At 41.1% G+C, this 13,455-nt stretch overlaps 1 protein-coding gene across 1 annotated transcript in view; it reads right to left on the bottom strand.

Moving 5' to 3' along the window:
- The window catches only part of RAB31 (RAB31, member RAS oncogene family), a 61,253-nt gene that overhangs the window by 25,162 nt on the left and 22,636 nt on the right, over nucleotides 1-13,455 (bottom strand). The window contains exons 2-3 of the mRNA XM_084201872.1: nucleotides 8,790-8,869; nucleotides 6,581-6,662 (exon numbers count right to left, since the gene is read on the bottom strand). Coding sequence (XP_084057998.1) covers nucleotides 6,581-6,662; nucleotides 8,790-8,869 — 162 coding nt within the window. The remainder of the gene's footprint in view (nucleotides 1-6,580; nucleotides 6,663-8,789; nucleotides 8,870-13,455) is intronic.

Here is a 13,455-nt window from a genome sequence, read left to right as displayed (position 1 = left end):
CATTCTTCAGTTGGTGAATACATTCAGAGGTGGCTTTTCTCCTCTGTTTCCCAAAAAAACCTCAAAATTTAAAAACTCACCTACAACTTTACAGCATATATATTTTGGTTAGGAGCAAAAAATACAGAACCTTGGTACATAAACTACCAAACTTCATCTCAACTGCTTTCCACCTTCTAAGCACTGGGGAAACCTCCCATCTCTGCATGATGAGTAAATTACCATTAGCAGGTCACCTACTGAGGGAATTTAGAAGTTTCATGCCTCTCATTCCGTGTCCACCAAAAAAAGTTTGCCTATTTGACCAACTGCATCACTCATTAGTCCCATTTTGTTTTTGGAGAGGTTGATCACAACTGGTGAGGCTGAGGTTGCTAATCCCCACAGTGCCATACTCAAGTTGCAGGGGTACATTTCCCAATCCAACAGCCAGGCTGAAAGGACCACTCAAAATATAAATAAGAAAATTATTTTTCCAAAGACATGCCAAAACCCAGAATAATTACTTCATGCAGACTTCCAGGACTCTCCTCCTGGGAGACACACAGCATGCTCCATACCTACAGTCACCTGAGTCCTGGAGCAATGCAGACTGGGCTCAGAGCACCTTCTTCCTTGTGCTCCTCTACCAACACATCCACTTTGCACTTGTGGTTCATCATCTCTGACACGAAGCAAAGAAGTGAGGCCACATGTGCATTATGAAATTTCCTCTGAAAGCAGAATCCAAGGGTCCAACTAGAAGCTGCCCAACTCATTACAGCTGTAGAGCCCCCTAGCACAGGGAGCAAATTCAGTCTTCCATGGTGCAAATGCAAGCTGAGCATAACCAGAGCTTCTCTCATTGATTCCAGGAGTATTTTGGGATTCTGCAACCGCTCATCTGGCCGACTCAATGAAGTCAACAGAAGCTTTGTCCTTGCAAGGGACAGAAAGATGGAACCAAGTAACCATTAAGGAATTTACCACCTATTTAAAAGCAGTGTAGCGTTTTGCTTTCTGCTTCCTGTGCATCTCATCATGGAGGGGCGTATTTGGTCACAGGTAACATCATGTTTCCTCTTTACTAAAAGTAAAGAATGGGGAAGAAGGAAAACCATCACATCCTACTTGGAAGAGAAAACCAAAATCAAGGGAAAACAGCGTAAATCACGCCTGAGCTGTGGTAGTGGAAGTCTCTTAACCCTGTCTAATATAATGCTGAATGAGAAAGCAAAACAGAGGCCAAATGAACACAGAAATAAAAACTACCACTCCTGCTTGTTTATATACAGGCTGACAAATGCTGCTGAAGACAGTTGGGATTCATTCAATCTGCCAGGCACACCAGGGAACATTAATTCATGTCAGCAGCTCTCTGCACCATCCTGTGGTGCTATATCCCAGGACTGGCATACTGCCACAGCAGGGCTGCCTCCTCCCAACTCCACAGGCAAGAGGCAAAAAAGCAAAAGCAAAACCAATAACCACAACCATCACCTAACTCCTGCCCTTGGTTGCTTTTACTATTCTAGACTGTAAAGAACATCACCTGCTCTTACTGCAAAAGGATTATCACTCTGCCCATGAGCACAGCTGGAAAGGATGAGGGTGCACAGACTGAGAGGAATCACACCAGTGCTCAGCAAGTGTTACACACTTTGAATGCAGCTATGATTTTCCTACACAGTGCCTTCTCAAGCACCTGCAGGTGCACAGCAGCACAAGATTTGCTTCCTGACAGCTGTGATCATTTGACTAAATTTCATTCCCTTTCCTATGAAGCTGCTCTCTGACAACATATGTTGCATCTGAGTGGCCGAGACCAAACCACTTGGTTCCTCTCCAAGTCAGAGATCCTTACTCTTGCTCTTTATCTGGGTGCCACCAATGGCAAGGACAGCCACAGCCTCTGGCTCAGCTGCTTGCTGACACGTGCAGGCAGCATCCCAGCCCTGCAGCTTCCTTCCCCTTCCTGCTGCACCCACTCACACTTTCTGGACTCTTATCTCAAGCCTGTATCAGGTCCCTTCACCCAGCAGGCCATTCCCACACAGGTGATTTTGGGTGTCCTGCTTCTCCTGCCCTTGGCCCTTCCTGCCAGGTCACTCCCAGAAAACCCCTTCAGTCCTGTCCCAAAAGCCACCTGAAGGACACTTGCCCAGGTCTGGGCAGTTACACAACCCACTCCTGCCACCTTCAAGGCAGTGGCTGCCAGCAAACAGAAAATTGTGGTGGTGCAGGGAGAAGCAAAGGCAAAACTCAAAAGCATTAAACAGATTATCCTGACACACAAGCTTCTAGAACAGGGAGGGATACAAAATTCCTGACATTCTCAGCTGGCAAAGAGCAAAGGGGAAAAATGTTATGCATGAAAGCCACTTTCAGAGACCATTTATCATTTTAAAACCTTGAGTAGTTTTCTTTACACAACTGAAGGCTGAAATTCAAGTTCTCAGGATTTGCAAGCTGAGTAAATCAGGAAATATCTGTCTCTGATCTACAGGTATTTTTTGCTAGTTAAATTGAAGATTAAATCTGCTATATATATAAAAGAGTGAGCATTTTTTTTCCAATGTCTAAGAATTCTTTAACTGAAGAAGGAAAAATCTCAACATTTTAGGTCAACCTTTTAAGGTTCTTTTAAATAGGCAGAAACAAACTTTTGCAACACCACAGAAGGGACCTGTGTTTAGCCACCCTGAAGTTTAGAGTCATTAAACAAAGGATGCAAAAGACACTACACAAAACCATGACACCATCAAGCTACAGGTGCTGCAAGCTTCTTTGCAGCTTCTTTGCTGAAGCTTAAGAAAAAAAACATTTAAATGCATGCCTTAAATGATTTACCGTGCTTTGTGCTCTGAAAGTAGTAAAAATAACATATTTGCTTGCTACCTTTAATGCCACTTGTGCTCTCACACACTGCCAAATCACCTGTCAACATCTGCAGCACGCAGGAGGTCCTCACACTACACACAATGAACCACCCCAACTCTGACTGAGCTGTGGGAGACCGTCAAAGTCACATTTATGGCACCACAGAGCAAAATTCAGGCTGCGTTTTGCCTGCAGAAATAATTCAAGTCATTGATAGATGGTGTTGTGCCACTGTCTCTGAATCACCAGGACAACTACTGCCACTCAGAAAAGAGGCAGCTATAAAGAGCTGTGGACATGTCATCAGTCTTTTCCTGCAAATGGAGAAGGTTAAAAAACAAAAAAAAAAGAAAAAGCTCACAACTCAGGATAATTCCTATTGAGCTTTAAACTGGGCTCAAGTAATTGAAGCCTCTTCTATTAAACAAAATTAAAAGTCCCAGAGTTCAACACAGTAAATTTAAAAAGGACAGAGATAAATTTTCCTGCCCTAGAAACACAGCCCTCAGACTCCCTGTTTGCTACAATATTCCTCAGCTGGCAAAATGGAAAGCTGGCAGCCACCCAAGGTATTCAAACAAAACATTGTAATTAAAAGCTACTTAGGGCACCATGAACCAAAATATATGCTAATAAAAACATCATTTACTAACTTGCAAGGGGACTCTTCTTAGGGGAGGGAATCTTTGCTAATAACAACATAATTATTGGGCATGTAAGTCCCGAAGTCTGCAACAATTCAAAGCTAATGGGGAAAACGTGAGCTAGGAGGGGGAAAGTGACATTTGGGAAATAGGGGTGTGGAGGGAAAGTGACTGTGAAAAAAAAACTAAGGCGAGTTTGTTGGATAGCACACAAACACAAAGCAACCAGGTCCACAGAGAGCAGTACTTAGGCACAGAAGATAGGGGGATTTTGTGAAGTGTTCCACCAGTTTGTTTCTTTCTAGTCAAGAAAAAGGGAAAGAAAAAAAACAAGATAAAAGGATTAAGAAGCTCTCTCTCTCCTTTTATAATCATGTACTGTGTGAATTTTTCACCACAAGCCACATACCCCTCTCCAGGGTCTATTCCTAAGAAGCACACTCAGCATTCATCCCCACCAGGGATATGACAGAAAAGCTTTTAATCTCCATTTTCTGCTGCGTTACTGTCACTCTGCAGCAGTGACTCCAAGCTAGCAGTTTCCCAGAGAAAATCATCAACAGGGAAATGAAAACTCATTAAAAAGGACAAACTCATGCACCAGGACCAGGGGAGTGCCACTCCTGTTGTTCCTGCCTGCCTGCTCCACCATGCTTCAGCTTTGAGTTTAACTTTCATGGCATAAGTGAGGCCTCAGTTAAATCTCAGCCAGGGCTCTTCTGCTGTGAAGGCTCCACATCAGCACAGAGACACAGCTGGCACATCTGGGGAAGCACAGGGCACCCCCAACTCCAGAATAAGCACAAGCCTTGCTTGGCCTCGCATTTAGGAGAGCGAAGTCAAATGAAGGCAATGTTGAAAGAGCAGGGAGTCCTAAACACTGCTCTCAGCAGCACAGGCTGACAAAACTGCCAGGCTTCAGCAGTGGGACAAAAATCAAAACCTCAACAAAAATTTCAAAGAACAAGGGAAGGACAATTCTCAAAGCAGAAACAACATTCAGAAGACATTTATTAGTACGTGGTGAAAACAGCAATAGGCCCAGAGGATGGGATAGGCTGGAAATGTTGGGTCATTGTTGTTGGTCAGAGGATAATCAGAAAAAAATTAATGGGGGGAGACATTTGTTCTTGAATCAGAAGGAGCAATACAAAACAAAGCAACCAAAAACCCCTGATTAAAGCAAGTAAGATGTTGAGAAGCATCGTGTGTTTAGCTGCACTGTAAAACAGGAATATTCTAGGACAGGGAATGACCTGGACCAGTATGGACCTCACCTTGGGAAACGTGTCTGCCTCCACAGCTTGCACTCAACACCAATGAACTTTGTTTACTATACCACAACACTTTCCTAGTGAAGGACTGGGAATACATTGTGCAAACACACAGCAAATAGATGGTCCCTGGATTAATCTAGGATTACTAATTAATGAAAACCTTTAACATGCCATATCTGTAATAAATTCTAAGCTATCTAACAAAGTTTGTGGTGCTCACTGCTCACCACAGTTACACGCACACACACAAAAAAAAGGAAATTAGATGTTTGAAAAACAACGAGCTAAAAAAAAATTGAGAGGAAACATAAGAGACTAGCTGGGAAGGATGAATTCTGTGTCCAAGAGCCAAAGCTCAGTCACAGATTTCCTGCCTCAAAGGAGGCATCATTTGGTTCAGTAAATATGTAAATATGCATATTACTATTCACCTAATTTTAGAGGTATTTGAGAGTCCTTAGACTCTGTAGGAAAACAGATAAATCTTGATATAAGTATTAATCCAACTGAGTTTTGTGTGTAAAGTGCTAAAAAGAAAAGAAAAAGCAAGGAGAGCAGGGCAGTGGAGGGAAAAGAGAGAGAATAAGCAAGGAACCTGAAACCATGGGAAAGAAAACCGAACTTTTGCTAGCTCTTGCAATAATAAGTCAGTTATCAGCTCCAGACCATGCAGAAATGGAACAAACAAGATTCAAGGGAAGGAATTAGGCTTCAAATATGTTTTTCAAGGTCCATTTTCCCATGACAAATAACTTACTGAATTGTTATGAGCCAACAGATTTCATCAGAGTCACTTTATCTCACACTGCGCGTTACAAATAAAAGGAAAAACATTTCCTGCAATTAAGAGTAAAAATCTTCTTTGCCCACAATTCACATACAAGGTATGGAGAGTACAGTAGGATGTATCAGGACTGACATCCAGTCTGTATAAGTATCTCATTTTATCCCAACCTAACGTGAGCATAGCTACAATTTCCTATGAAGAGACACTGGGCCATTTCACAAGTCTGATGTTCTAGAAGTGTGCGCAGGTTTTTCCATTTCTGGAGACAAATGTGGACATATATTAAGAGAAACCTACAGCTCTAGAGTCCAGTACTGCATACTGTCACTGAGGCTTAAAAGAAAAAAAAATTACCAGCCAGACTCATCTACAGTCCATATGAACTAATGCCCAAAAATCCATTATGGTTTGGTTTTGCCTCCTTTTTTTTTTTTTTTTTTTTTTGAAAAGTCAAAGGAAAAGCTGCTTGATCTGAGCAATTCATTTCATACACTTGAAAGAAATCAAGAAAAAACCCCAAAGCGGTTCAGGTTGCTGGTGGTAATTTCTTATAATATAAATAATAATAGCAGACACAAGCCATGCCCATATTCACTGTCCCAATCCAAGACAAGCCCAGAGTCACCACCTAAATTCAGACCACCCCAGCCCATGGGCTGCAAGTCAGAGCCTTTCCAATGCCAATGAGAGCTGCCACACACAAGCCTGATAAAACCAGAGGGGAACTGGATGTTGCTGGGGCACTGCTCAAGCTGTCCTGGGGAAGGTGGCTGACATTTCACACCATGGTTTGGGGTTTTTTTAGGTAAGTGGTATGGTCAGCCTGTCTGCATTTTCATCATCCATGGAAAGGGAACCTACATACTTGGTGCCTGCTGACCACCTGCATTGCAGAGCCTTGCAAAGATTCAGGAGGCTGACACTTACAAAGGCTTCTGGAGATGAAAGGTTTAGAAAAAGCACATCAACACATTAAGAGAGAGGAGGATACTGAAAGCATTCTGCAAACTCACCCGTTCCTGACCAGCTGTGTCCCAGATCAGAAATTTATGAAGCTCATTCCCACATGGCACAGTTTTAGTCATGAAGGATGCTCTGGAAATAAGGAAGACAGAAATTTGTAACATACTTGACACTGAATATGTAACCTGCAGACCTTAGTGAGTTCTTCTGGATTAGACCATATTTGGGGGAAACTCCAAAACCATTATAAAATACCTGCAGAAGGTATTTTATCCTTTATTTTATCCTTTTCTCAGATAGGACACATGCTACTTATAGATGTATTTTTTTAAAAGAAGGGAAAAGCCTCTGAAGTTCAGAGGGCATTTGTTCATGGGTCCAGGAACACAAATGCTCCTGCCATTCACACGTGGCTTCTGCTGCTTGTTAACTCCATCTTCTTGGTGGTACAGACCTGAGAGAAAGGCAACAGACAACATCATACGCCACTTTTCACTTTAACATATGAGACTGGATCACCAGGGAACAGAAAAGTCACCTGCTGGAGTGCACATGGTAAAGAAATGCAAAAAAGTTGTTCTCCCTCTCAACTGGGATGAAGAAGTCTTCGTAGTTTCTTTTATTTTCCATAGGAAATGAGATATGTCTACATTTTCAAAGTTTTTTCTTTTTGGAAAGAGGGTTACAAATATATAGGCTTTTTCTGTATTACAGCAGTTCATTTGAAAGCTGGTAGGAAAGGCTGCCAATCTCTATTTTCTATTTTCCCCATCCTATCTGGGTACTGCTGAACCATTTTTGTTGTGGTAACATTTTTCCTGGCTCATAAAGATGCATTTGATAGAATGCATGGTCATTACAAAAGCGCCAAATGACATCAAATGACATATGACTGAACAAAACATTTCCTGAGAATGATATACCAGAGTTCTCCTCTACAGCCATCTGCAAATTGCTTGAGTTTAACAATGCTGCATTGTTTATGAAAATACTAAGGGAAAAAAAATGGCCACGTTTCTTTGGTTGTTTTCAGGGTATGTTCACTCAGTTTTCACTCTCCCTCTCAAACCAACAAGCAACACTTCACAGCTTAAAAAATGGGGACTTTATAGATCCACAGTGGCTACTGCTGATTGCAAGGATTATATATTTCAAATAATTGAACAATTTGGAAGGAAAATACCCTTATCTGTGCAGACAAATAATATCACCTGTGTGAAGCTAGCGTTCACATTTTAATCTCCCAATGGAAAAAAAAAATCCCTTTAGTTTTCATAATTATGGTAACAGAGGAAAATTGTTTTCCAAATTGAGCAGAAGGCATTTACTTAGCAACAACAACTACTTGGGGGAAATAACAGTTCAGAAGTAAAAAAAAAACCTCAAATTGCCATCAATTCTTTCACTGCAAACCAGTGTCCTCCAGACAGTAATCTTATTCATGACATGCTTCCTTTCTCTCTGTCCATTTTTCTCTACTCATCTCATTCTCAAGAATCCAAAATTGTCCTGGAACTCCTACGTGCAGCTTCCAGCTGAGACTCCTGCATGCATTAAAAGGCAGACCTTCAGAAGGTACTGTCCAACCCTCTGAACAACACACAACAATCAATACCAATCCTTCACAGACAACTTAAAACACCTCTGGCACACATGCCAGATCAGTCCTATCCCCCCAAGTTACTTCTTACATTCCATAATAGCTCCCTTTCCCATAAGAGATCCATAACTTCAAAAATTTCCCAGGTCACATTGGACTTAGAAAATCTGTCCCTAAGGTATTAAAAGGAAAAAAAAAATCTGAATTAAAATTTACTGCAGGACTATTAGGATTCTGATGGTCTGATACATGGAAGCTTAGTAGTTTTTAAAGAAGTTATATAAATTAAATATACTTGGTTTGAATTGCATGGTTCCTATTTTAAGAAAGGAAAATGTGACACATCCTAAACTTCAACAAAAGCACATCCATAAGGGAAACAGACACTGTCCATGTTCCAGCCCAGCCCACCAGGACACCCAGCAAAGCTACTTTGAGGGCCTCCCATGGTCTTCCTGCCACTACTCAGCTATGGGATGACCTGACCATTGTGCAGGTCACGGCCTCTTGGGCTGTGGGCTTTTGGTTTTTGTCTTGTCAAGAGCTTCCCACTTTAGACTATTTTGGCTGTAGGACCTTAGGACTTAAATCACTCAAGGGTCAAATCTGAAACCTCACTGACCAGTGAACACCAAAGTGATATTTTGTGTGGTACTTACCCAATAGTTGGACTAATATTATGATCAAAGTGGTCCTGGACAAACCGACAAACGATGCTCGATTTCCCAACCCCAGTATCCTGAAAACCAGAGAAAGCATGACAGTGAGTCAATGAAGTCACATCCACGAGACCCCAGATGTCAATACTTCACTTGATTTATTTTCAATAATTAATATTTGACTCTTTGTTCTTGTCCTGTGGCAAGCACGGCACATTTCACATTTCAGAAGAAAAGCGAGGACATGGCTCATCCTTTTCAAACATCAGCATTGTGAGTGAATCTCCCTGGCCCTCTTCCCAGGACTCCCTTCTCTCCAAGCCCTCTATTTTATTGGGTGGATTTTATATTCTTGTTGCAAGGACTGCAGTCCATCCAGCAGAGCCATTTACTTGTACAAGCAAACCCTGTGCTTTCCAACACACGGCGCATCGCACAGCACAGCCAGAGAAACAATTTCATTCAGGCCTGCTGCACAGCCAGCAAAAGCAAGCTTCCAAAACAGACTAATAACACCAACATTTTAGCACACTGACAGCACTGAGCTAGTGAAAATAACCTTTTCATGACAAGACAAACTAGCCCACTCAGTGGAAACTTTGCAGAGGCTTTGGGTGGTTTTGAAAAGGTAGGAATGCAAAGATCCCCAGAGATGTGCAGCTCTCCCTATGCATGCCATGCTAAAGGTCTGCAGTGCATTACTTTAAAGGCAACACAGCTTACTTTCTACACTGCAAGATGGCAGGCTGATTCCATTTGCCATTTTTTTTTCTTTCAACATATCCAATCAGTAGGCAAAAATAACAGCAGTACAATACTGAAATAAGAGTCAAAACAACCTGAAGTGGCAGGAGAAAATTTGGAATTATGCAGAAATATTATTTGGGCATGTAAGATATAAACAACTTCCCTAAAATACAACATTTTTCAGTCTGTCTGGTTTTGCCCAAAGCCTTGGATGGTAGGTAGAAGTTAAATTATACAGGGAATTTTCAAGGAAGAGGAGTAACATTATCGCTGTGTCTTCCACAGAATTGCAAAGAGCCTCCTTAGAGACAAAAAGGATGCCAGGAAATCAATACTGACCTTTCCAAGACATTAACAATGACAGCCCAGGGTCCAATCTAACTCATTAAACAGTCAATGGAAAGTTTTCTATTAATTTCATTGAAGTGATTGCAGAACTACCAGATTGTACCTGTAGCTCCATTTGTATCCACATTTTAAGATGACTAATTTACACAACAATCTTGAAAAATGCCGAGATAGGACAATAAGAGTTTGTTAACAGCAAAATGCACATAACTATATACTAAAAAAATATAAAAGCAGCTTTTGCCCACGCGTAACTGCATATTAAAAATAGCACTTCTGCCTCTCCTATAATCACTTTTGCAATATGTTATCTTTTTTTTTTGAGTAAGAAAGAAAAAGAATGCCTCTATTTACATTTCCTTCCACCATGCTTACATGAAACTGTATTGTCACACCAGTCTTTATGGACAGCACTTATTAGAAAACCATCATTTAAACTCTCATATTTAATTCAAAGCTGTCCTGTCAGCTTAAAAGCCATAATAAATGCTCATGTTACACAGACAGTTGTTTATCTACTCTGTTCAATCAATAGGAAAAAAAGATCAAAGAGAGGAGCGGTGTTTAAAAACAGCCCTGTAGCTTTTGATCAATAGCAGTAACACATCCTGTTACTATTCCCAAATTTTGCCTTCATTATCGATTCCAGCAGACATCGCTGTATAATTACTACACCAGGATGGCAGAACACACTAAAAAAATAAAATTAAAAAACCCCTCTGCCCTGAAATTGAGGATCTAATTATTTTTCCAGATTTTAAATGGTGTAGGGAAACTAGAATTACCACCCACTGGTTGCAAGGAATTACATTTCTCCCTTGTGGGGACAGAGTTTCTGCCACAGTGTTAGAAACTAGGCATTGACTCTGGTGACCCAACGGTGCTTCAGATTCACCTGATCCCCTGACAAGTCACTCAGAATGGCAACTGCAATTACAAGAGGAGCCAGGATCTCTGGCAGGGACGTGACATCCACAAGCATGGATTAAAGCTTAGCTCATTTTCCTGGAACCTCTTCACCTTTCAGTTCGTGGCTCTCACTAACGTTTCATGATAACACTAAAAGGACCTTTCAAAGTTTCTATTGCTTTCACATCTCACAATGAGCACAGTCAAACTTAGGCATATGCCAGGCACAAAAACAGCCCTCCAAAAGCTTAAAGGCATTCTTACACTTCGCTCCTGGGGTTGCTGGCACTACCCAGAGGGCTAAAGATCCCCCTCGAGTAACTGGAGTGAAACCAATGGACTTGGAGCACGAGTGAACCTGTTTCTGGGATGAGCACTGCTGCAGCCAGTAGCTGGTGCTTTCCAGGAGCCAGGCACTTTATTGCACCAGGGGGGTTCAGCTGAAACAAGCACTCCCAGCTTCCCTTTTGTTGCCTGGAGGATGCAAACCACCATCTACCAGAGTATAATTAGAGCACAGAGGGGAAGGAAGTAAAGTAGAAAAAGCTTCCTACTTAAGGCAGTGATAATCCATCATGGGATTTAAAACTACATCAACAGCGTTCAGTCCATGCTACTGAAAACTGTACTGACACCCATCAATCGAGATATCCACCTGCCTGAAAGCAAAGCAAATCATGGCATGTGAACATTATAAAACAACTTGAAAACAGCTAAAGAGACCTTAACTTTTACCAACAACAAGGAACTATCTTTGAAGTCTCTCACAGAAGACAATGAAAGCAGAGTTGTTGCTTCAAAGAAGTAGAAAAAAACTTTTTTTTTTCTCAGCAGTGCATTGATATTGAAGCTCCTTGCTAAGGCTGTATAAACCTTCCTGCAACCATCTGCTTTGTACTTTACTATACGGTCTTTCTCTAAGCAAAACTATATTTCTTACATCTGATGGGGATGATCTCCCTTGTTCTGTTCTTTTTTCTTCAAAGGATTATAACAGATTTATCAAGCCACATGCCTGGGTAACATTCAGGCATACAGAAGATTTATTTTTCCAGTTCTCAGAGTTGTGCTATTACACCCTCTAATCTGTTTTTCTGTTGTTTTACCTGATGTTGGCATACATATAACATCAAACCTACACAAAGGTATAACATCTTGGCTTATGCTAAAGGTCACAGTGGCACTGAGCAGAGTGGACTGGCTAAGTTTCAGAAACTGAGAACATGCCCTCAGGAGTTACGTTGCACTTCAAGGAACAGATCCTGCAATTCTTTGGAAAAATCCTCATTCACAGGAAACCCAAAGGCTTCAGCACTACAGTCATTGACTCATCATGATCAAGAGCATACCAATCCAGGAAAGAAGTGGAAAGAAACGAGTAAATATAAAATAATTATTGCCAATCAAGGTGTTCACAAATCACTCAAGGAACCAACTACAGGTTTCCCTTTATTCTTTTTCTACTTCATAAGCCTCCTAGCACACTTACAAAATATCAGTTATAAACCACACTGTAGCAAGATAAGCAAAGTGGGTGGGGTAGGGAGGAAGGAAAGAAGCAGAAACATAATTCACACTCAGTGAGCCACTATTCGTTTGCCAGAATAAGTAGCTACAGCTTCAGAATGTCCCCTGGTCAGCAAAATGGATTCAAAAACCTGAAACTGTATCAGATGTTTCTGATAAATACAAGGAACCAATGTAAGCATGACTAATTCCAGACTTTTAGCCTTTAACCCCAGAAAACACATTCTCTGTTCTTCCAAAATCCCTTACTGGCAGATTTAGGTGTGAGGATTTTAATAGCACCAGAATGGAGAGCAGAATGCCACAGAAAACAGCACTTCCACCCACACTCCTGCTCCCAGGGAACCACCCCACTTGGCTCTCCTGGGCTCTCACTGCTGTAAAGGAGATGAGACTGTATTTCAAGCTAGCAGCATTACAGGATGCTGGCAACTCATTTGCAGGCAAGCAACAACTGAGCTGCTTCTGGCTGATTTGCAGCAGCTTACAGGGAGATTAAAAAAAAAAAAAAGAAAGCAGAAAAAAAATATGAGCAATATATTAAAAAAGAAAACCATTTTCCCATTACAAATAGGCATTTGGTATATTCCTCTGTCTGTTGTTCCAAACACATTTATCCCAGCAGAAAATGCTAATGCGCAGAAATTCAGTAATTTAAATCTGGGTGTCTCATTTATATCTTTCCACATAGGGCCTGGTCCTCCAAGCACTTTTCCAAACTAGAGGAAGCTATAGTACCCTGTAAACACATCCCTGATTAGGCTGTTAGTCTGTAACCTTGATATCATAATAGCTTTTAACAGATTGAGGGTCAAGCCCTATTGTGCTGAGTAAACTAATCTCTTCATGTAATTTTATTTTTTTTTACATCTGGAATTGAATAAATGTTGGATTCACCAAAAAAATCCACACATATCATGACTGATGACTAAACAGCAGCCCTGTAATCATGCACAATGCTGCAAGAGCTTTTTTAGTCTCGACTATGCAGTCTTTCTCTGCTATGTTAACACATAGGGCTTCCTAAGTATGTGTAAAATTAGATAAACCATACAAAATCCTTTATGACTCTAGGATTTTGAAAATACAAACAAAACAAGAACACTAGACAGCACTTCACACGAGGAAATGGGCA

Source organism: Fringilla coelebs (assembly GCF_963513975.1).
Source record: "Fringilla coelebs genome assembly, chromosome: 1".
Taxonomy (NCBI): domain Eukaryota; kingdom Metazoa; phylum Chordata; class Aves; order Passeriformes; family Fringillidae; genus Fringilla; species Fringilla coelebs.
The sequence above is the reverse complement of the archived record's forward strand: the minus strand, read 5'-3'. Positions and strand labels throughout refer to the sequence as shown.